Source organism: Aethalodelphis obliquidens, unplaced genomic scaffold, assembly GCF_003676395.1.
Source record: "Aethalodelphis obliquidens isolate GAN/ISIS:26980383/991018 unplaced genomic scaffold, ASM367639v1 scaffold137, whole genome shotgun sequence".
Taxonomy (NCBI): Eukaryota; Metazoa; Chordata; class Mammalia; order Artiodactyla; family Delphinidae; genus Aethalodelphis; species Aethalodelphis obliquidens.
The window spans coordinates 709,417-734,405 of record NW_020838081.1 but is presented as its reverse complement, the minus strand read 5'-3'; the positions used below and the strand labels follow the sequence as shown (position 1 = coordinate 734,405).

The 24,989-nt window shown below is 41.0% G+C and overlaps 1 protein-coding gene across 20 annotated transcripts in view; it reads left to right on the top strand.

The window, feature by feature from the left end:
- Positions 1-24,989, top strand: part of ADGRG2 (adhesion G protein-coupled receptor G2) — a 183,372-nt gene that overhangs the window by 139,184 nt on the left and 19,199 nt on the right. For 9 of the 20 annotated variants that reach the window (XM_027099715.1, XM_027099694.1, XM_027099713.1 and 6 more), the window contains 12 exons: positions 1,460-1,498; positions 3,597-3,638; positions 5,892-5,945; positions 9,363-9,418; positions 10,245-10,303; positions 13,015-13,054; positions 13,528-13,565; positions 15,201-15,295; positions 15,847-15,913; positions 19,777-20,168; positions 23,649-23,820; positions 24,018-24,174. In XM_027099715.1, the coding sequence (XP_026955516.1) occupies positions 1,460-1,498; positions 3,597-3,638; positions 5,892-5,945; positions 9,363-9,418; positions 10,245-10,303; positions 13,015-13,054; positions 13,528-13,565; positions 15,201-15,295; positions 15,847-15,913; positions 19,777-20,168; positions 23,649-23,820; positions 24,018-24,174 (1,211 nt within the window). The remainder of the gene's footprint in view (positions 1-1,459; positions 1,499-3,596; positions 3,639-5,891; positions 5,946-9,362; positions 9,419-10,244; positions 10,304-13,014; positions 13,055-13,527; positions 13,566-15,200; positions 15,296-15,846; positions 15,914-19,776; positions 20,169-23,648; positions 23,821-24,017; positions 24,175-24,989) is intronic. The other 11 variants (XM_027099697.1, XM_027099695.1, XM_027099701.1 and 8 more) reach the window with 3 other exon arrangements.

Genomic DNA, 24,989 nt, shown 5'->3' with positions numbered 1-24,989 from the left:
ATTCTAACTGTGCTGTGAAAGGAAAGAAATATCGATCACATTTTGAGAGCTCTACTTGCTCTCCAACACGATGTGAACACACTTTACAGGACAGATTGTTTAAATGGGAAAAGCACATCCAGTGACTTTAATGTGATTCACCCTAGATTTAGAGGCACGAAGTGTTCAGAGACAGCCTTTTTTTTTTACAGATGATTTTATCAATTTTTAAATAGTATGAAATGAAAAAAAATCTGGCTTCATGCTAGGGAAAAGGGCAAAGAATTGGGCTATAATCGAGGGAGGTGCGCAGGGCAGCACATTCTGTTCCCTTTCTCTGTGGGTAGACAGCCTTCCATCTTATTGCAGTCAAAACCCAACACTTTTCACAATCCCTTAGTTAAGATGAAATCTCACCATGTGGTTGGTGGTTAAGGAGCTAAACAATCATAGATGCAACTCATGCCAATCAAAACTGGTTTAAATTCACATTTGGTCCAGTGGGAAGGAAAGACATTATCTGTTTTTTTTTTTGTGGTACGCAGGCCTCTCCCTGTTGTGGCCTGTCCCGTTGGGGAGCACAGGCTCCAGACGCACAGGCTCAGCGGCCATGGCTCACGGGCCCAGCCGCTCCGCGGCATGTGGGATCTTCCCGGACCGGGGCACGGACCCATGTCCCCTGCATTGGCAGGTGGACTCTCAACCACTGCACCACCAGGGAAGCCCAAGACATTATCATTTTTATGTGCAATTACTTTTTACAGTGAAAAAACATCTTTAAAATAGCCTTGGCAGTAGTTTTTGGATCCCATTTGTGTGGGTTGTTTTTTTTTTAAGTGTAATAATATATTACAGGCCTTTTTTTCCCCCTTAAAGTTTCATCCAGAATAATAAATTCTAGAAGGATTTTCATTTAAAGAAATACCAATAGGGTAGATTTTAAATTGGATTTTAAGTGAAACAATCAAAATGAGATTTCCTTGAAAGTTCGTTGAATATCATGTTCAGGAACTCCAAATTTAAACTAGAATTTCTTAACGATTGTTTTATAAGAGTATACCTTTAGGTACAAATGCATTAAGCATCTATAGGGCTATGTATAATATTAAAGTTACTACTAACTACGGAAATGTCATATCCCTTAGAGACTTTCATTATAATAGAGAAAAAAAGGGGACAGAATATTAAACAACATAAATAGGTTTATTTAAATCTAATGATTATAGGAGTGCTGCTATGTTTTAGACACGTAAAACGTGTTCAGGAAACACATTTTTAAATGAATGAATACTTGCTGAGGAATGGTCTGCGCGGGTTGGGGAATGGCTAGTGTCGTGACGGGGTGGACCAGTTGGCTTTTGCAAAAGTCTCTAACTTCTCCAGGATTTGGGGAAAAGTGAAATGTTTAAGGAACTTAGGAAGATGCATGTATTTGTTAACCATGTCAATAGCTGTGCTAATTTTTATTATTTTATTTCAGATGCTACTTCGAGCGTATTATCTACTTTGAACAAAACAGGTAATGTCAAGTTATTTCTAAATATAATAACTTGTCTTCTGTGGCTTCTTGAGTTTCTCACTTGTGTGGTCTTCTGGGTTAGTAAAAGTTATGTCCTTGCCCATTTCCTATGACTCCAACTGTTGATTTATTACTCGTTTTACTTTGACATTGAACTATAATTCTGGTGTCACCACACTCCTGAACTTCCAAACTCTTATGGCTATAGCACTCCATTTAAAATAACATTTACAATTTTTTTGATTACAGTAGTAATACATCTTAGCTCATAAAAAATGGGGAATATAGAAAAATGCAAAGAAGAAAATAGCAATCATCTTTAACGTTCCTTTCCTAAGACTATTACTGTTAATAATTTGGTATATTTCCATTCAGTATCATATATATATATACACACTATGTATATATATAACAAAATAGTCATAGTTTACATACATTTTTGTATCTTACCCTTTTGACTTCATATTAAATTATAAGTATTTTCCAGCATCCCTTACTATTAATGACTTGATAATATTCCGTCGTGTACCATATGTGAACATTAAATTTGTTTCTACTTGTTTTGTTGTTGTCGTTGTTGCACTGCGCAGCATGCGGGATCTTAGTTCCCCAACCAGGGATGGAACCCGTGCCCCCTGCAGTGGGAGTGCAGAGTCTTAACCACTGGACTGGGAAGTCCCTGTTTCTGCTTTTTAAATAGAAATTGCTGCAGTGAACATCCTTGTGCCAACATCTTTGCATTTCTCCCTGATTTTTGTAGAATGCTCTTCAAGGATTGGACTTATTTGGGTCAGCATTATGAATATTTTAAGGCCCTTGATACCAATTGCCCAATTACCTTTTAGAAAAGTTGCACCCAACAACATTCCTGTCTGCAGTGGATGAGAATGTCTTTGTAACCGTACCTTTGCCTAGAGCTGAGACTATGTCATATACTATTAGATTTTCCTCTCAATTCCTTAGGTTCTATTTTGCATCTTTTCATATTTGTGAGGTTGAACCCCTTTCCCCCAAAGATTTTTTTACTGGAATCAGAAGTTCATTTCACAGCTGTGTTTTGTTTGCTCTGGAAAGGAAAGTGTCAGGGCAAAACAAAATAATATATTAAAAGGATTCTTAATAGTAATGCAAAATGCTGTCAGCTTTTATAATTACCACCGATCATTGCCCATGGGTCTTTCACACACTGAAACAGAAGCTTGTCAATAACACATACAGACATGAGATTTCTGAAACTGTCAGGATAACGTCATCATTCTTAAGTGTTTCTCCAAGATCTGAGCTTTGTGTTTTCTTCAGAACTTGCTACTCACCCTAGGAGACAGACCTTCTTTGTAAGTCTGTGCCCGGAACACAGTCTCTTCTAACTGGCCATCCTTACAGTAAGGATTTCTGAGCCTGGTTCTCTATTATGTGGGAAATAAGCCATGGGCTCTGTTCCCAAAGCGTGTCGGGAAGATATTTCTAAGGTTCGTTTCTTCAGAGTGTGTTAATATTTGCCTGTGAGTCATTGACTTGGAACAATTCTGTCCTGGTTCTGCTGTGAGCTTGTTGGATGACTGTAGTTGGATAGTCTCAACCTCTCTGAGAATAATTTTATCTATCAATAATATTATATTATTATTATTAACTCCTAAAGAAGGTAGGAGGACACTGTTGATATTTGTGTATAGTAGCAATATTTTGATAGTAGATCCTGTGTTTACTGTTTCCATTCATTTTTATTCTGAATCACCTGCTCCTTACAACCTATCACCGAAGGTCCTGATAGTGACTTAATTCTGCATATCTGAAGTGTAAGTTCACATTAATTTGTCTAGCAGCAGCGTATGGAAACTGCAGTAGAATTATGCAGGCAGTGGGGTAACAGGAATGATCTAACTGGGTAAATGTAGGAATCCGAATCCAGACCCACCCTCTGCCAATGCTATATGATCTGAGTATGTAATTCTCATTCATTCTGCTGCTGAGATGACCAATAGTGTCTTAAATGTGTCAACAGTTGGATTTTCTTAGCAGTTCACTAAAATGATACTCATGGCAAATTGTTTTTAAAAAATAACAATTCTGCTCTAATATTTAAATTGCTTCTTTGCAGAAAAAACTAAAATCACTATAGTAAAAACCTTCAATGCATCAGGTATGACTTATTATCAATATCAAGACTTTCTTTTTTTGTAACTAAAGTAAAATTAAACAAATGGCTGGTGTTTATGTTTTCTTTCTCTTTTTTCCTGTCTTTTAAAAATCAAATCTGTTCTTCACGTGTAGGTGTTTATGCACTGGGTACCTTAAATTGTACTAAGTGTTTGGGGTTATATAATAATGATCAGACACAATGCCCGCCCTCTAGAATCTTCTAGTCTATGAGGAGAGACAAGGCAAACAGATAACCAGCATGAACATGTGTGCAGATAAAGGCAATGATTTCACAAGTGATTCTGACATGGATAAGAATCGTGAGAGATAGAAGGGCTGGTGCTAATGATTATCAGTGAGATGCAATTTATGAAGGAAAGATTCTTAGAGGAGTGAACCTCAAACTCTTTTTAAATCAAATAAGGGATGTACTATTAAGTGCCTATTATAAGATTAAGGATACATGATTTGCTTAACAAAGGCTTCCAGTTGATTTAAAGCAGGGGTTGGCAAACTATGGCCTGTGGGCCAAATATGGCCCACCACCTGTTCTTGTAAATAAAGTTTTATTGGAACACTGCCATGCCCATTTGTTTACACATTGTCTATGGCTACTTTCCCGCCACAAGGAATAGTAGAGTAGCTGCAACAGAGACTATATGACACACAAAGCCTAAAATATTTACAATAGGGTTGGCCCATTACAGCCAGAGTTTTCTCGCTCATGATTTAAAGGCTGACTTGTGGCCGTGTACTTGGAGGAAATTATGGATAACAGCCCTAGCAATAGGAAAGAAAATTCTCAGTATGAATGAGTAGCAAAAGATACGCATCACTGGAAACAAAGGTGCTACTAAAATTTCGAGAAAGATGAGAGATGGAGATGAGAGAATGAAAAGCTTAGTAAGCAATAGAACAATGTTTGACCAACAACATTAAAGCATTACTATCCATAGTAATCTATAGTATTTGCATAGTGAGTTATATCCATAAGCAAGTATATTTAAAATGAAATCTTTCTCTTTTGGTGTGGGTAACATTGCTGCACAACAGTATAGAAATCTACATGTCAGGTAACTTTTGGCACCTAAATTCAGTTCGCTCACAGAATCAAAACTCTTAGCTGAAACGTGATGCCTACACTCCAAATGTCAACTAAATCATTCTGGCAGGAACCACATCGCATGCACTAACTCAAATTATAATTTTAGTTTGTGTCCAAACTAGTTCTCTTAGGGAAGAATTAAGCACTCATAAAGTACTTAGAAATAAAATAGCAATCAGGCATTGCATACGTTAATTCTGACCAAACCAGGCCTAACAGGGACATCAAAATATTTCTTAATATCACAACCTTCTCCCCTTGGCAGTCTGCTAATACATTATCAGCATTTGCCCCTCACACTTATTATAGATTTCTTATACTTTGCCAAAAGGATGAAATTAATGAAGGGAAGATTCTCAGCAGAGTAAATCAAATCAAAGAAGAGATGTACCTCTCCTCTCACCAAAGGAGAAAGTATTTCTCAGGTTAATACGTATGAAGTATTTTTTCTAACATGGCTTATTTCACCTCCCATTCGTCTCTGCCTCCTTTGTATGCCTACGTCATCTGTTGTACTGTCCATCACTCCATTTTGCCCTCACTATAACTTTTTATTTACTGGCCAGTATCACTCACTAGACTGTAAGCTTGTTGAGGGCAGGGTCTGTATCTGGAACCTCCCAAAGCCTATAGAATAAGGTAGGTGCTCAGCAAACATTTTTTGAATTTTGTAGTTTTTGCCCATGTGAAATGACATCATGACATTGATGTTATTTCATACATACGTTTGCATAAGGAGGTAAGACCAGCGTTAGAGTGTTCATGGAATCCCCTGCCTAGGAAAGGAAGGAGGACCTATGAGTAAGGAAGGGCTATTTCATGTAAAGTCTCTATACTCGATTGTATTCATGCTGTTCCTTTTATATTGGACAGAAGAGGGATTAATTGGGAATGGGACAAAGAAATTTTAGGGAGTAGGGGATCAGACACTGACATACTAAAGAATAGTAGAGTCCAGTTCCATAATTGAACTACTAAGAAATGAAAATTCTCATTCCTTTAGTCTTTGTGGAATTCATCCAGCCAATTACATCCAACATGTAATATTTTGGGTACACGCTTAATGCTTGAATTTGTGAATTCTCTTAATGTAGTATGTAAGTGCAGGTGTTTACATGCTTAACCCGCTGTGTTGTGTTTTCTTTGCAGGTGTCAAACCCCAGAGAAATATCTGCAATTTGTCATCTATTTGCAATGACTCAGGTTAGTTCTTGTGTACCCTACACATTACCGGGTAAATTAGCTCCACAGAGAAATGGTTTGTTGTCCTGCCGTTGAGTATGTGATGTGTGCCCCTCTGATTTATCTCCTTTCATCACACCTGGCTACTAAGAGTCTCGAATGAAAACAAAAGCAAATTTTAGGTCAGGCTGAAAGTGAGGTAATGGGTTAACTTCCTTAATATGAGAACGTGAAGCTCTGCACCAAATATTTTTCACCATAGCTTTAAATCCATAGCTAATGCCCTTAGAGTTGATTTATGAACATAATAATGAACTTAATTATTGAAAGCCAGTTCTTATATATAATATCCTCAAGGTTCTCCATAGGACCTTAAGTATTATAACTTAGAAACAGGATGTTGTCTTTTGCTAAAAATAAAACAAACCACTCTACTAGAATGTTGCAAATCTTACGTACACCTGGTTTAATTGGACGCTAATTGCAGTAGTGCCCATAGTGTATTTTGCCATCTCTAACTAGACTGTCCACTATTTTTAAAAATTAAGATGGCAGTCGCTTGAGAACATGCTATTTTTGAAATGGGAATATTTTCCCTTCTGCCATGGGCCAGAAGGAATGGAACAACCACTTTTCTGACGTTGGTTTGGCTCTCTCGGGTCCCTTCCTTATTAAAACCAATGAAAGAGATGTGAAAAACAGAAAAACATGGTATGGATGGTCAGAACTGGACCATGGGAAGAAAGAAGAGGAAAGTAACAAAGTATTTTATAATATTGAAGTCTTAGTGTAGCTCCAGTGATACAAAAAAGCCAATCATTATAGGAATGTTTTCCTTTTATTCTGTTCCTTTTAACAGTTTAATAATTTCTTTGAAAAACATAGGAAACAATTTCAAGTGAAGTAAGTTAAGGTTGGATAGTTTAGAAAACTTCCATTGAAAGAATGTTCCACAGACACTTTCTGTTTATGTGATTGTGAGGTTTACTTACATCAGCTTTCTGCTGATAGTATGCTCCAGGTCGAATATAGCAGGAAAGTGTTAGCTGGCTTTGATTAAAGGGAGCAGAAACTTGTTGGATACATTTCACCTTTATATATTGTGGAACTCTCTTCTCTCCTCCTTCTCCTCTCCCTCCTCTCTTACCCTTCTCTTTACTGAATTCTCCATAATTTCGTTATTTTCATGCTTCATCTATGTTTTGGACTGGTGACTAATGTCTAGCTTAGTGTTATGTCTACATGATGTTTGTTAACTGAAAATTGAACATTAAGTCAAAAAAAAAACCTGGTCATCTTGAGTAACAGATGCCAGGAAGCTGGTTAGAGTAATGTTTTCCCCAGTTAAGCTACTGAATTGACCATCTGTTTTAGTGTCTGGTGAAAACAGCCTCTTCAGGGGACCTACTGTTTTGTCACCAGAAATTCCACGATATCCTCCCAGAAACTAGAAACCTTCACTTCTTGCAGTTTCCAATCTGGATTCATTAAGGGAAATGGAGGCTGGTGAAAAAACTGAGAGCTGACCAGGTAGAGTTAGGCTGAGGGTCAGAAGGTGGCTGCTTCCTGGTTGCTCTGCTACCCCTGTGCGCCCAGCACATTCTTGAAACTCAGCATGTGCTGAATAAGACTGCGGGATGAACTTGGAGAATGGAGAGGTGAGGGAGAAAAATTGTGGGTGTCAGCACACACACACAGGCACTAAATAAGTTTCTAAAAGCTAAGATTTTTGCAAAAATGTACGAGTAATTCTATGCATGTATCAATTATCTTTTCTTTTTAAATTTATTTTTGGCCGCGTTGGTTCTTCGTTGCTGTGCGCGGGCTTTCTCTAGTTGCGGCGAGCGGGGGCTGCTCTTCGTTGCGGTGCGCGGGTTTCTCATTGCGGTGGCTTCTCTTGTTGAGGAGCACGGGCTCTAGGCACGTGGGCTCAGTAGTTGTGGCACACGGGCTCAGTAGTTGTGGCTCGTGGGCTCTAGAGCGCAGGCTCAGTAGTTGTGGCGCACGGGCTTAGTTGCTTCGCGGCATGTGGGATCTTCCGGGACCAGGGCTCGAACCCGTGTCCCCTGCATCGGCAGGTGGATTCTTAACCACTGCGCCACCAGGGGAGCCCCATCAATTATCTTTACTTTTAATAATTATGTAGTGCATTAATTGAAATTTCAGTATCAATATGCAGAGTTTGAGGTTCTCAGTAGAAAGGTTGCTGGAATAGATAAATCATGTTAATCACTGGCCTAGTGGCGTTGTCAGCCATTTTAAGGGGAAGTGGACCACTGGGTCCTTGGCTGTGGGAATCAGTTGTACTTTGTAGTGCAATAAAAGATGAGACGGGGTGGCCTTCCACCCTCTAGCTCAGGAGTTGGCAAACTACTGTGCATAGTCCAAATAATAGCCTGCCACATGTTTTCGTAAATAAAGTTTCATGGGAACACAGCCATGCCATTCATTTATATACTGTCTATGGCTGCTCTTACGCTACAACCGCAAAGTTGAGTAGTTTCGATAGAGAACCTATAGCCCACAAAACCTCAAATATTTACTTTCTGATCTCTTACCAAAAGAGTTGGCTGCATCCTGCTCTAGTTTATATGATATCCTTGCCCTTCTGATCAGGAGGCCAGTTTTTTGTGTCTGTAGATTATGAAGTGCACACAGTGTACTTCTGTTAAGGAGTCTCTGTTTTGTCTCCAGATAGAGCCAAAGCCCTTCCGAGTATACCCTGTAGGAAATGGCATTGACTGAAATTGAGTTGTGTTTCCCAAGGAGAGCATTTTCAGAACAGGGTTTTCTGGCGTTTCTGGGACGAAAGCCACAGTGAGTTTTTCAGCTGAAGAAAGGATTTGCTCTGCATTCTGTTCAGGTTTCAAAGCAAAATCTCAACTTTGCTCCTAGGAAAGATAGTGCATTTGGTAGCTGTATTTTATTTTATTATTATATATATATTTTTATTTTCATCTGGTAGCTGTATTTTAAAACAAAAAAGAAAAACCCAAAATGGCAAGGAATAAATAGACTTTCATAAGGCTGTGTAACTGCTGAGAAATCCTTTTTCCGTCCCTCCCGTGTCTCCCATAACTGCAACTATAACAGCTTAAAAAGATTTGCAGTGTTAGAGCCACAGTTCCCCAGTTAACATCATTAAGGGAAACAAAGTCCTGATGCGAAGCACATAGATAGGGATAAAATTTCTTGACGAGGGGACAAGTTTTTTGTTTTTCTGCATTCCCACATAAAATGTATAGTTGATATTTTCTGAAAATTATACTGATTGATAATTGTTGGGTAACTTTGTGATAGAAAAGAAAGTAAATGTGAATAACAAAGAATTTGATGAAATTGTTTATAAAGTAATCTGATAATATTTTTCTGTATTGTATTAATCCTCAAACTCTAAGGATGCAAGTTTCAAATTGCTTTTTGAAAATTTATTTTTAGCCTTTTTTAGAGGTGAGATCATGTTTCAATATGATGAAGAAAGCAATGTTACCCAGGTAGGTTTTAAAGATTTTTTAATTGCAATTTAAAAAGTGAATTTTCATGTATTTAAAGATTTAAGGTTCAAATTATTTCTGATATTTAGCATATTTTATCACCAAATTTAAATAAAGTACGTGTTGTTGAAACATTAGCTTTGTTGAGAGGGCTTGACTTCATGATAATCATGGTATTTTGTTAAAAATTATATTTTAATTTTCACTAGGCTTGATGCTGAATAGAGTGTTTATATGATACAGTTCTATTGCCAGTCAAAATTTAAAATTATATTAGAAACTCCTAGCAGTAAGAAATGTAATATATTGAACCTAAAGATTGTCTTCTCAATCTGATCCTGTTCACCCCATGGGGGATTCAGACACAGTAGTATCAGCCTTCCCATAACCTAGATTGGTTCAGAAGATCCCAGCTAAATATGGTTTGTTAATTCAGTAAATATTTCCTGAGCACCTACTATGTGCCAGGCAATGAGCTAGGTGCTAGAAATGCAGTGATGGTTGCTACCAAGTGTCCCTGTTTACATTCACATAGAGAACTTTAATAGTGTTCTTTTGGGGGACCCCTTGGAACAACAAAAGATAGAAATTAGCACATCAGACTTGCTGATTCAGAATATTTTTTTAAAGAAAACATAAAAACAAAAACTGACTCAGCCAATATATATTTGATCGTTTGCTAGACAATATTCCATGCCGTTAGGAATCACAGTCTTTGGGGTGTAGTTCTTTGGGCGCCTAACAAAACTGAAGAACAGCTTCTTCTTAGTAAGTGTTATAAAACAAAACAATATTTGTCGTATTCTTAATGATTTTGTGCTTCTAGCAGAATCAAGTTATGGCTAATGGTACCTCAACTGGAATCCTGTCTCTAAGGGAATTGAAGTGAGTAATCAATCTGCTGTTTGATTTAAAACTTAAGACATCAACTACGGAAAGATACTTGTTGCGCTATCTATACTTTTGGAAACTGAGAATAGGAAAGAGACAGACCCCAGAGGTCATAAGGAATTGGGTCTTGAGATCTTTGCAAACTAACCATAGTCGCCTGTCTTCAACTAATATCCCTGTGAGGCTGTTCTCTTTGATGCTATCGAATTATGTAAGAGTGTCACCAAACCAGATTCATTTTGCCCAATGCACAGCAAGCCAAAACACTGAGAGGCCAAGGTTTGCAGCAAAGAGAAGGGTTTGTTCCCAAGGCAGCCACATGAGGAGAACAAGTCTCAGATCTGCCTCCCCAAAGGCCAGGGACTTGGGGTATTTATGAGGTAAAGAATAAAGTGGCAGGGCAGTCTGAGGCTGGGGAGCGTGGGGAGCATGGGGAAAGGTGATTGGAAAAAGGTGGGTAATCTTTGTTCTGTGCAGGTGTTACTAAGCTACAGACCTCTGCATGTTCAAAAATGGAGGCGCTTAGCACCATCTGAGGGTGGAGTTTTCAGCCCTCTGATGCCAAGGACATCGGACACTCGCGCATGCCCAGTTGGAGGGTCACGGGTCCTAATCCCGTCTTAACCAGTTCAGCTAGAACTAGATACAGCTGACTCCAAGTTCCTGGAAAACAACTCGGGAAAACATCTTATTGTTTAGGCTACATGCTGCTTGGAGGAAATGCAGGTCTTAAAAGAACTTTGATTAGTGAAGGCAGGTTATAGGCGAAATGGATTTGACTAATAATTACCCACGGTTTCAAGAGCTCCATCTGAAATGGTATTTGGGTTTTAATATGATTTGGTAGCCAGCCAGGTTGAAATAAGAGTTCAAGGTAGGACTCCATGTATACCATTTACTCATGCTTTCATGAGGCATTGGTCATTCAAAAGTCAGAGAGAGGTCTTTGTTAAGTAGACCTCAGTTTACAAGGGTAAGCACAGATAGTAAGAAATGCATTACAAATAAATGCTCCTAGTTAGACAATAGGTCAAAATGTCGGCCAGCAGACAGTCTCACCTTGACCGTCACAGGTGAAATTCATCCACTCTCAACCTTGCTATTATCTTTCAAAAGAGATTTTCGTAAACTTTTGAACCAAATCCAGAAGCTCTGAGGAGTATCTGTGATGACACTGGAGAAAAACTTTTCCAAGTTATCAATAAAAAAAACACACGTGATAGGAAACATGTTTTTAAACTCACAAGTTCGTAAATAGAACACAACCTAGCATACTTGTAAGTAATTCATTTTAATTGCTAGACTTGAAATATAGATGAGTTCATTTAAAGCCACCAAGCATTTGTTGAACACCCACTGTATGCTAGGCATTGGGGATACAAATGGGGATAAACCCAACTCTCTGAGATGGAAAACTGGGTCTAGAGCAGTGGTTCTCAACCCTGACTGTATATTAAAATCACCTGGGGAGCTTTTTAAATGCCTGCTATCCAGGCACACTCCATAACAATTAAATGGGTATTTGGGGCCTGAGTTGCAGGCATTGGTGTTTTTGAAAACTCCCTAGGTGGTTCCAGCACGAGGCCAATTTTGAGAAGCAGGAATCTAGAGTCTGATGGGAAAGAAGCAGGAAGCAAACAAATGATAACAATACAGTATAATCCCTGCAATGAAGGTGACACGTACGGGCTACCAAAGGATGTTCTGAGTGTCTGAATATAGAGTAGGCAGAGTAGTTGGACATGACTGGAGTGGCCAGGGAAACCCCAGAAAGAAGGTGGCCTCTGAGCACAGTTCTGCAGGAGCAGCTCCTGCCAGCTTGAAAAGCTAGCTGACTACTGTTGCCACGATACTTCTCTTCTCTCCAGACCTTCCCTGGAGCCAAGAACTATTGCCCAGTCCTTAGAGCAGGATTTCTCAGCCTCGGCACTGTTGACATTTGGGGCCTGATCATTCTTTGTTATGTGGGGCTGTGCTGAGCATTGTAGGATGTGTAACAGATCCCTGGCCTCTACCCACTAGATGCAGGGAGCACCCTGCCCCCAATTGTGACAATCAAAAATGTCTCCAGATATTGCCAGATGTCCCGGGGGGGGGGGCAGAGTCACCCCAGTTGAGAATCGCTGCCTTCACGTGAGTTCTTTAACTAGATTTCTTTCATCCTAAGTTCATGTGAAGCTCTGCCACATTGAAGAAATAAAACTGTTGTTGGAGTGGGATTGGAGGAAAGGAATGAGGGAAATTCCTAAAGAGGAGTTGTGAGGAGGGGAAGGCAGGGCTGGGGAGTGCTAGAGGGCAGATGGGGTCAGTTGGAGAGAGAATGAGTAAGAAATCAGAGACAGACCCCAGGGTGAGTGGCTGGCCCCTGTCAGAAATTTTGCTTCCGGCCAGCTCTTCCTCTGGCCCTTTGCCAGAAGCAGCTGCCTGGAGGTTGCAGTAGCCTAATGAAATAAGATTGTTCAACCATAATTTATATCTTGCTGTTGGCTAGAACCGATACAGCTTCTGTCTGGTTAGTTTCCCTTGTCATATAAATAATGAATTTTTCCCACCTAGGAATCTCTTGTTATACCCAGTATTTCTTCAGAGTGAGCACTGCAAGCAATAAATACCATATGCTTAATTTAATTGCTAAAAGTCTAACTTGTTTTGAACTTAACATCACCAATGATCTCCTTCATATCAATTTCTCATTTTTTTAACAGACGATCAGAACTCAACAAAACCCTGCAAACTTTAAGTGAGGTAATCATAGTACATCCTGTATTTGTTTATAATTATTGTTATTATTTGGGGGAGAGCATGGAGTTCTGTACTCCTGAGGAGATATGTGTTCAAATTACCCCAAATCTGTCATGTATAAGAATGAACGGGCTAGTTCCATTACTCCAAAAATCAGAACTAGGCTCAATGGATGGACATTACAAGGGGGTAGATTTTCCTGTAAGTAAAACCAAGTTTCTTAAAACAAGGGCTCCAGGAGAATGAGGTTCCTTGTGTGGTAATGAGTTTCCTGACACTAGAGGTATCCAAGTAGAGCCTGTATTGGCCTGAATAGCTTTGATCGTATGTCGTTAATCTGGTAGGAATGTGAATTGGATGATTCCTAGGGGTTCTTGTGGTTTTAAGATTCTGTGATGCTGTGATTAGTCCTGGGTCATCTTGCCTGACATTTTCAACTGTCAAACTAACATGGATTTTTTTTTCTTTTGTTTCAGACTTATTTTATAGTGTGTGCTACAGCAGAGGCCCAAAGGTCAGTCATTTTTAATACTTTTATATAAATAACCTTATTTCGCTACTCATGAGAAATAAAGTACAAGGAGTCTTAGGGTGCAAATTCAAAAGCATTCCTCTAAAATAGATACACATTAGTGACATTTTGGATATATAATTTTTTATTCTTCCAAACACATATCACTGTCATATCCATATTCTCATTTCTTTATGAAGCACAGAGGGGTGGGTGGTGTTGGGCCATTTGCCTCTGGTTCTATGAAGCTAAGGGTCATCAGTTCCCTTAGCCCCATAAGGCCACCAATAGGAACAATAAATGGCTCCCAGTGGTCCAGTCAGGGTGAAGGCCACACAGAGAAGAAGGAACATAATATGGCGCTAGGAGAGAAAAGGAGAGAGGGGGAAGGAAAAGATAGGAAAGAAAGAGAAAAGAAGAAAATAAAAAGTGTGTGCAAGGATCGGGACTTCCCTGGTGGCGCAGTGTTTAAGGATCCACCTTCCAGTGCAGGGGACACGGGTTCGAGCCCTGGTCTGGGAAGATCCCACATGCCGCGGAGCAACTAAGCCCGTGCGCCACAACTACTGAGCCTGCACTCTAGAGCCCGTGAGCCACAACTACTGAGCCTGTGCTCTGGAGCCTGTGAGCCACAACTACTGAAGCCCACACGCCTAGAGCCCATGCTCTGCAACAAGAGAAGCCATCACAGTGAGAACCCGGCACACCGCAACGAAGAGTAGCCCCCGCTCTCTGCAGCTAGAGAAAGCCCGTGTGCAGCAACAAAGACCCAGTGCAGCCAAAAAGAAAGAAAGAAATTTATTAAAAAAAAAAAAAAAGTGTGTGCAAGGATGAATCAGAGATTGCCTGACAGCTATTTGAGGTTACACAGATTATCATTTGAAATTATGTCCATTGGCTGTCCTGGCTGCATAAGCCAATGGCTTTTAGGTCGATAATCTCACTACCCGAATCTTGAGCATTCTGTGAGAGTAAAAGTCCTAGAAAATAACACTTTCTACTCATCAGACGGTTCATTGGTACAAATAAAGGCAAGCCTTCCGTGAAACTGTAGCTAGGATCCCATTCACTGTATGTATTTGGTTATTTCACTTTTCATTATTTGCAACATTAAACCAAGACGAAAGTAAAAAAGAAACAGAATGTCTTAAATTCCTGGTTATCTGATGACCTGAATTGAACGGCCAGAAAGATTTTGGATTTAAGAGACCTTGCTATTCATCTAGGCTGGTATGTGAAAGGGCTCTCCTGATGGAAACGCAAATGCCTCCAGACACCGGGTGGTGTGGGTGGGTGGTAAGACTGTAGATGTCAGGACGCTTGTCTTTGCAACCAGGTTTCACCCCTGTATGTTCATGATGCGGGCAGGCAAAACGACTCAGCAGCTGTGTGTGGTCAGAGGGTCTCTGGTTTGCAGTCCCTGTGAATGTAAACCTCTATAAATTCTTCATCCTAGAAAGTCTTTGGGGTAAAGTTCAGCCCTTGATAGGTGGGTGTTTACAAGCTTATTGGGGTGACATTGCAGGTTAACAGTATCAGTGCCCCCTTTCCTCACTCTAAGCTTGAAAAAGCAATTACAAATATGTAGGTAGGTTTCCAGTTTAGTAATACTCTGGTTATATATATTTCTCTTTATAGCACATTAAATTGTACATTCACAATAAAACTGCATAAGACAATGAACATATGTACTGCGATGGTTGCTTGGCAAACAGTAAAGATTCGACGGATGGGTAAGTTGTCTCTATCTTTATTGCTGTGTTCATTTTCACATGACTTTGATGTGTTCTTTTCAAAATTGAAAGTACAATGAATAAATTTACATATGTTACAGCTTTCTGTTTTGACTCTTTTGTCCTTGGGCAGTTTTTAAGGAGCTCTAAAAGGTGATTTTTCCTGCTTTCTCAGTAAAGTTTCAGTATGCTGTATTGCAAATCATGATAAAACAAACCCTACTGAGAGGGAGAATTCTATTTGGAGTGCTCGATCGATTGCTGCTGGGATATATTTACTCCTGAATTTCTCTTAGGAGTTGCTGAAGAGCGATTGATACTGTGTGCATATAACCCCAAATTATTCACTCAATAGATACTTTTGAGCACCTACTATTTATATATAATTGTCAGTATAATGGAATCCAATTTATTTTATCACCTGTTTTAGACTAATGCTCTTCAAAATCCCATCAGTGTAAGAACTGTTATACTTGACGGAGCTGAGCTTCTACCTTGCCTTATTCTTGACCAATGCGTTTTCTTCTTTCTTTTCTTTTTGTTTCCTGCAGAACAGTGCTGCTGTTCTGTCAGGATCCCCTGCCCTTCCTCCCCGGAAGAGTTAGAAAAACTGCAGTGGTATGTAGCAAATATGCTGACCCTTTTCCTAATAATAATAATACTTAATCGCCATGCTGGCTAAGGAATCTGAAATTTTGACGGTGAAGGAGGCTTTCAAGTTTAGGGAAAAAGCACAGTTTTCTTTTGTATGAAGTTTCCTTCACTTTAAACCAATGGTTTGCAATCTTGGTTGCACATTAGAATCACCTGGGGAGCATTGACACTATTCTGACTTCCCACAGCCTCACCAACTGACCGTGTCCTCATACTGAAAAACTTTTCCAGTGTGGTAGATGAGGAATGGTGTCTTAGTGTTATTTGTACTTCTCTTATTAAAACTGTTTGAACATTTTCTTTTCATATATGTGGGGCCATTTTTTGTATTTTTGTGAATTGTGTGTTCATATCTTTTTCCACTAGATATTTAATCAGTTTTTAAGAGTAATTTATATATTTCTATATTGTGGATATTAGCCCTTTGTCTGTGGTATATGTTGCAAATATTTTCTCTCCAATTTGTCAGTTACCTTTTGACTTTGTTTATGATGTTTTTGTCATGCAAATGAAAATTGTTTTATGTAGTTAAATTTACCAATCTTTTATTTTATTGCTTGTGAATTTGGAGGCATTATTAGAAAGCCTTTCCCTACGCCTGGCTATAGAGGAATTTACCCTTGTGTTTTTATAGTACTTGTATGGTTTCTTTTTTTGTTTGTTTTTACATTAGATCCACTTGGAATTTATTCTTATGTAGTGGGAGGTATGGGTCTAATTTAATCTTCTTCCAATGTCTATCTAGTGGTCCCAGCACCATTTATTAAAAAGTCCACCTTCTGGGGCTTCCCTGGTGGCGCAGTGGTTGGGAGTCTGCCTGCCGATGCAGGGGACGAGGGTTCGTGCCCCGGTCCGGGAGGAACCCACATGCCGCGGAGCGGCTGAGCCTGCGCGTCCGGAGCCTGTGCTCTGCAGCGGGAGAGGCCGCGACAGTGAGAGGCCCGCGTACAGCAAAAAAAAAAAAAAAAGTCCACATTTTCCTCAGTTACCTGAGATGCCACCTTTGTCATATGCTAAATTTTGGTAGCTATTTGGGTTAAACTCCAAATGTTAGATATTAACATTGGGGGAACCAGGTGAAGCTGGTTCATGGACCCCACTTTGAGTAGTGGAGTTCTAGACTGTAGAACAGTGGTTCTCAACCCTGGCTGTATGTTGGAATCATCTGGGGAGTTTTAAAAACAGCAATGCTGGGAATTCCCTGGTGGTCCAGTGGTTAGGACTTGGCACTTTCATTGCTGGGGCCCGGGTTCAATCCCTGGTCAGGGAACTAAGATCCCACAAGCCACGCGGCACAGCATGTACATACATGCATACATACATACACGCATACATACGTACATGCGCTGATGCCTGCCTCCCACCCGCAGAGCTAGGGATGTCATTGGTCTGGGGTGCAGCCTAGGTTTCTGGATTTTTTAAAAATTAGGCTAGAATTAGATGATGGCCCAGTGTCTTTCCAATGCATTGGTTCTTAAGAACCAATTAGAAACACATGGGGCTCTTTTAGAACTGATGTGTCAAGGTCTCCTTCTGGGTGCTGGAAATACTCTATATTTTGATCCGGGTGGTGATGATAGAGGTGTATACATATTACAATTACAATTTTTATAATTCTTCAAGCTCTAAATGTAAGATTAGTACAGTTTACTGTATTAGGCTCTGCCTCGGCAAAGAAGCACATTAAAATGAATATGGACGCCTGCACCCACCGCGGAGATTCTCGCTCATTTGGTTTGGGTTGGGAGCCCCGGCACTGGTGCTGAAGTGCTCCAAGGTTTCTAACGTATAGGTGGCGTTGCCCGCCGCTGCTCTGCTGCTCACCACGTACCTCACCCGGTGGGTTAAGGGCTCTGATTAGCAGAAGTGATGAGAGCAATACAGGGCAACCTCTTCATGGTTGAGCCCAGCGAATGGGAGCCCCATGCTAAGGGGTCCGGCTGCTGCAGCCCCCAGATAATATGAAGGAAATTTAATTTACACTTCTCAAAGCACCTTTGCCACAGCTTGGCCAGATGGGTTGCCGCATTATACAATTTAGGGAATGGAGGCTCAGAGAAGTTGGGTGGATTGCCCAGAGGAGTAGTGAGAGCTGGAGCCCCAGCCAAGGCTTCGCGACTCATCATCTTTCTATCTGGCACCCCTTTGTCCATACTGCTTCCCGAACATCAGGCCGTGGGGAGAGGCTTCTCGCTGGGTGCCTGGCCCAGACTGGGTTGAGCCAGCATTTCTTTTTATGGGTATGACTTTCCTTAGGTCTCTCAACCTGATATTCCTCCCTCCTCTAACCCAAGAGAAGCTCCAGGAATACATTCTCACTGGTGTTCTAAGTCACCATCTAAAACTGGATCCACCAGAGTCTTCCCTGAGTGATAATTTGTTGCCTTGTCCCCTGAAGACTGGTGGATTTTATGCCAGATGGTAGATGAGTTCTTCTCAGTCTTCCATGTCATGAAAATACATGGGCCTGGGAATCTCACCCCCACTCCAGGACCAACTGAATCAGATACTTAGGAGAAGGCCACAGAAATCTCTCTGTTTTTAAAAAAAAGTCCTCTACGTAATTCTCAGGCACAGCCAAGGTTGAGAACCACTGGGCTACAGTAACATTGAGGGTGTAGCTGATGTACAAGCTGGGGACCACCCCTTTGGCCCCAGCTTGATCCATGTTTTCATTCAGCAAGCATTTCTTGTTCACATACTACGTGCTAGTTAGGACCATGGCAGGCTATAGCAGTATAAAATTGATCCAGACAGATTCCTATGCTCATCAGTTTCACAAAAATTTATGTATTGTTAACTCCAATTCGAGATTTTCTTGAAACAAAATTCAGTACGTTGAAGAAAAAAAAATGGCAGTGTGATTTACCTTTCCTAGCCAGTATCACCAGTGTGCATGTGAACGACCTAAATTTGAAGTTTCTTGGAAAGGAAAAGCTTATTTGTGACCCACCAAGACCAGTACAAGAATTTGCTAGAATTAAAAATTCCATTCTACAAATTAATAATAGTGATTTCTACATATTTTTTTCTTCTATCAATCAATATGCAGAAGATTGTAATTGTAATTGACAGAATTATGTACTTTGGTTGCAAAAACTGTAAGAAAAATTTGAAGAACATTTTGTTGTTACGGGTAAATTTAGAACTGCTTTTCAGTTTACGCCATACCACTTTGAAGCCGTTGTTAATACTGAGTTGACACAAGAGTTAGTGGATCTATTATGGACAGACATAGTTTTGAAATGGGTGTGCTTTAGCTTCTAAGTCGAATCAGTTGTTCCAAAAATGATGAGCCAGTTTTGTCAGTGTGGATTTGAATATTAAAGGAAAATGGTATTTTGGCATTTGATTCAGTTTTTAGAAAAATTTTAAGTATGTTGGGCACAGTTTGGGCATGTGATTCCATTTTCTTTGAGAGTAAATTTTGTAAAATCAAAAAAAACACCAAAAAAGACAGATTCCTAGTATATGGAAACTACCAGTTGGGTCGCAGGGCGTTTAATAGCTCCCCTCCGCAAGAAGCACCTGGAAATGTTACAAGATCTCCTCAACTGACTGATAGAGTCAGGGAGCAGCAGTGAACAAGTGAAGCAGAACTGGGAATTCATGAAAGAGCATCCCTCCTGGCTAATTCCCCTCCCAGGGAGAAGGTGGTGGCAATGGGCAGGGGCAGGAGGCCAGTAGCAGGTCCACAGAGGATGTGCAGTGGCAGGTCCCTGGTGGAGCCATGTCACAGTGGTGGTGTCAGATGGTTGCCAGAAGAAGAGGTTAGCCTCTGTAGCTCATTCGTGTCTCACGTGCATCTCTCTGACTCTTTCCTTTAGTGACGTGCAGGATCCTGTTGTGTGTCTTGCTGGTCATCCACATGGTACACCATTTTCTTCTTCCAGCAATTCCATCCCAGTTGCTCCTCAGGCCACCATTGTGTCCCAGACCTCCAGTGCCTTCTCTTTTACTGAGCCTCTAGCTCATCCATCTGTAATCCAGAGCCCTCACTCTCCAACAGGGGTGATTCCCCTTTCTTCTCCCCAGCCTTCAGCTCCCATAGCTTCCAGCCCTGCCATTGATATGCTCCCCCAGTCTGGAACTATCTCTTCCCCTATGCCGCCAACTCATCTTTCCCACACCCTGCCACCTGTGAAATCCTTACCTCCCTCTCCCACCACGTCTGCCCCTGTGAATGTCAACACGACCAGCACACCTCCTGACAAGACAGGTAAGTACAGGGAGCAACGCTGCTCCCACGTTTGTTGTAATTCTGGTCACGTGAAACCCAGCTGCCAGCCTGCCAAATCAAAATACCTGTAATGAAACCACGTTAAGCCTTTGCTTTTGTGATGCCTACTTGATTTTGAGAGCTTTCCTTTGGGCATTCTTAGAACATAGATACGGCTGTGTTTGATTGTTTGGCCAAGAGAAATAGCTCTGAGGCAAACACAGATCTCATTTTGTCAAGATGAGTTATTTTATAGGTTTCTTTCTCCTACAAAAGGTTGTTGGGTCACTGTTTTCGACATTCTGAAGAGAAAGATTTTGAACTATTAAACACAGTAACTCCATTTAGACAGAAGACAAAAGAAAACATTGATGTTCCTGAAAACCAGTCAGTCACAGAGTGCCAGAGCTGGGGCTGAGCCACAGTAGCCGTGAGGAGGAGAAGAGAATTCAGAAGACCTAGGGGTGGGTCTGCCCAGGCCCTCACAGGCGGTGGGATCCAGAATAAGCCATTTAGCTCCCCCTAACTTAGCCTGCTCTACCTCAAGATGGAAATAATCTCACTATCCTCATAGGTTTGGAACCGTGGCGGACATGAGAATGCCATGGAAACTGCACGGGGCTCCCCGGACACCAAGTAGGCTTAGGGTTAAAAAGATAAAGGGAAGAGGGAAGGAAGCAGAGAGAACTCTGGTTACTCTCTGGAGTTTCAAGCCAGTGAGTAAGAAGCAGGCCTTCCTCTAGAATTTGGAGGGTGGGAGGCAAAGCCAACTTCTTGGCGACATGAGATTGGAGCTCGAGTTGTGGTCCTGCCTCCTCTACCCCGGGCAAGCATCCCCAGGAGATCTGGAGCCAAATGACTGGAGATATTTTTGAATTCCACAAGAGAGGAATGATGAAATATGATATGCCACCTCAACAAAATGTCTATTACGCAGCTGTGCATAAGAACAGCTAGACAGAAACTTGGGGCATTTTTCAAGTCTTGAGTGAAGTGAAAATAACGCGACAGTCAATAGTTTGCACACCATGTTTGTAATAGTAAGTTATAACAGGTGGATAAAGATTAGAAGGGAATATGCAAAATAAGAAATAGGATGTTAGGTGGTGAAATTAAGAGACTTCTTTGTTAGAAGACATACAGGTGGCCAATAGGCACATGAAAAGATGCTCATCATTGCTAATTATTAGGGAAATGCAAATCAAAACTGTAGTGAGGTATCCCCTCACACCAGTCAGAATGGCCATCATTAAAAAGTCTACAAATAATAAATGCTGGAGAGGGCGTGGAGAAAAGGGAACCCTCCTACACTGTTGGTGGGGATGTAATTGGTGCAGCTGCTATTGAGAACAGTATGGAGGTTCCTCAGAAAACTAAAAATAGAGTTGCCATATGATCCAGCAATCCCACTCTTGGGCATATACCCTGACAAAACTAAAATTTGAAAAGATACATGCACCCCCTGTGTTCATAGCACTATTTACAGTAGCCAAGACATGTTAACAACCTAAATGTCCATCGACAGATGAACGGATAAAGAAGATATATATATATATTTTTTGGCGGTACGCGGGCCTCTCACTGTTGTGGCCTCTCCCGCCGCGGAGCACAGGCCCCGGACGCGCAGGCTCAGTGGCCATGGTCCACAGGCCCAGCCGCTCCGCGGCATGTGGGATCCTCCCAGACCGGGGCACGAACCCGTGTCCCCTGCATTGGCAGGCAGACTCTCAACCACTGCGCCACCAGGGAAGCCCGAAGATATGTTTTTTATATATATGTGTTTTATACATATATATACAATGAAATATTACTCAGCTATTAAAAAGAATGAAATAGGACTTCCATGGTGGTGCAGTGGTTAAGAATCCTCCTGCCAATGCAGGGGACACAGGTTCAATCCCTGGACTGGGAAGATCCCACATGCCGCCAAGCAACTAAGCCCGTGCGCCACAACTACTGAGCCAGCGCTCTAGAGCCTGCCTTCTGCAACTACTGAGCCTGTGTGCCACAACTACTGAAGCCCGCGTGCCCTAGAGCCCACACGCCGCAACTACTGAAGCCCACGCACTCTAGGGCCCGCGTGCCACAACTACTGAGCGCACACACCGCAACTAGAGAAAGCCCACACACAGCAACAAAGACCCAACGCAGCCAAAAAATAAATAAAAATTTTAAAAAAAAAGAATGAAGTAATGCCATTTGCAGCGACGTGGATGGACCTAGAGATTATCATACTAAGCGAAGTAAGTCAGAAAGAGAAAGACAAATGCCATATGATATCATTTATATGTGGAATCTAAAATATGACACAAATGAACTTATCTACAAAACAGAAACAGACTCACAAGACATAGAGAACAGACTTGTGGTTGCCAAGGGGGAGAGGGATAGGGGAGGGAAGGATTGGGAGTTTGGGATTAGCAGATGCAAACTAGTATATATAGAATGGATAAACAACGTCATACTGTATATAGTACAGGGAACTATATTCAATATCCTGTGATAAACCATAATGGGAAAGAATATGAAAAAGAATATATATATGTATAAGTGAGTCCCTTTACTGTACAGCAGAAATTAACACAACATTGTAAATCCACTATACTTCAATAAAATTAAGAGACTTCTTTGTTGTTAGACAGGTTTATATCATTGTATCCCAATTAAAAACACTACTAAAAATCAGGCTTACAGCTGGTAGTCCAGCTGTTAATTTCATAATATTCTCCTTTCCACAAAAAGAGCTTTTAGTTACCCACATAAAGTTCTGTATTCATGCTGTAAATTAAATACATGTATATTTATGCTTATACAGATATACACTAAATACACTAATGTGCTTTTACATTTTTTTTTAGTGAGGTTTCTTGAAGTATAATTTACCTACAATAAAATTCATCCAGTTCTATAGATGTTCTATGAGGTTGGATAAATGCCCACAGTCACGTAACCACCATCATGATATATAACGTTTCCGCTATCCCCAAAGTTCCCTCGTGTCCCTTTGTAGTCAACTCCTACCCACTACCCCAAGCCTCTGGGCACCACTGATATGTTTTGTTTCCCTATGCTTTCAGTTTTTCTGGAATGTCACATGAAGAGAATCATACAGTATGTAGCCTTTTGAGTCTGGCTTCTTTCATGTAACATAATACATTGGACTGTTGGAGACCTGTCCATGTTGTTGCATTTATCAGCAGTTCATTCCTTTTTATTACTGAGTAATAGTCCACTGTATGGATGGACCACAGTTTGTTTGCTCATTCTCCAGTTGATGGACATTTGGGTTGTTTCTAGTTTGGGACTATTATGAAAGAGGCTACTATCAACATTTATGAACATGTCTTCTTAAGACAGGTTTTCATCTCCTTGGGGCAAATACCTAGGAGTGGGTTTGCTAGGTCACAGAGTCTATGTGTGTTTCTTCATTAGTGATTTTTCCATTATGTGTTCAGAAAGTGATTTGGCTCTCTGTTATAGAAATTGTTCACACCAGCAGCGTCAGTGTTTCTGAGCTTGAGAACCAAGTGTCCCGGATGGAGAAAGTTCTTTCCTTAGGCAGCTTGGAGCCTAACCTCGCAGGACAAATGATAAACCAAGTCAGCAGACTCCTTCATTCCCCGCCCACCTTGCTGGCCCCTTTGGCCCAAAGGTATGACTTAGCAAACTGATGTGGTCGTGAGAGGGGACCCTCTAATGATAATGATGCTTCTATATGATTAATTAAAGCCAAGTATTTTTCTCTCACGTACGAGGTTCATGATGACTTGTTAAGTTTCTACTCAGTATTCTGCTTAGACTGGGGAAAACAAAGTGGGAGTGAATTTGAACGGCTACTTCTCTTTACAGATTGCTAAAAGTAGTGGATGACATTGGCTTACAGCTGAATTTTTCAACCAAGACCATAAGTCTGACCTCCCCTTCTTTGGCTCTGACTGTGATCAGAGTGAATGCCAGTAATTTTGACACAACTACTTTTGCTGCTCAAGACCCTGCAAATCTTCAGGTACATCCTAATTTATTGTGGAAAAGACCTTTTTTTGTATATGATTATAGTCCTTGTGTACTTCATGATTGAGGCAATTACTGCTATACTCAGGGGTGATATTCAAAATATTTAACATCTAGAACAATGGGGCGCCACAGAATCAAGAAAAAGGACATTGGTCTTGCCTGGAGCAGGATCTCAGAGGCCCTCGTTGTGCCCAGTGTTAACCCTTCAGCAGCTGGCTTGTGGAAGTTTGCGGGGGGGCAGTCAAGTCGGGGAGGTGTCCAGCGGGTTCTAGGCAGTTGGGAGAGAGCAGGGACACCGGCTACTTCGCTTTTTCTTTTTTTTTTCTTTTAACATCTTTATTGGAGTATAATTGCTTTACAGTGGTGTGTTAGTTTCTGCTGTATAACAAAGTGAATCAGCTGTGTGTATACATATATCCCCATATCCCCTCCCTCTTGCGTCTCCCTCCCATCCTCCCTATCCCACCCCTCTAGATGGTCACAAAGCACCGAACTGATCTCCCTGTGCTATGCGGCTGCTTCCCCACTAGCTATCTATTTTACGTTTGGTACAAGCTACTTTTCGACCCATTTCAGTAATTTTTTTAATATATAAATTTATTTATTTATTTTTGGCTGCATTGGGTCTTCGTTGCTGCGCGCGGGCTTTCTCTAGTTGCGGCAAGTGGGGGCTACTCTTCGTTGCAGTGCGCGGGCTTCTCATTGCGGTGGCTTCTTTTGTTGCGGAGCACGGGCTTCAGTAGTTGTGGCACGTGGGCTCAGTAGTTGTGGCTTGCAGGCTCTAGAGCGCAGGCTCAGTAGTTGGGG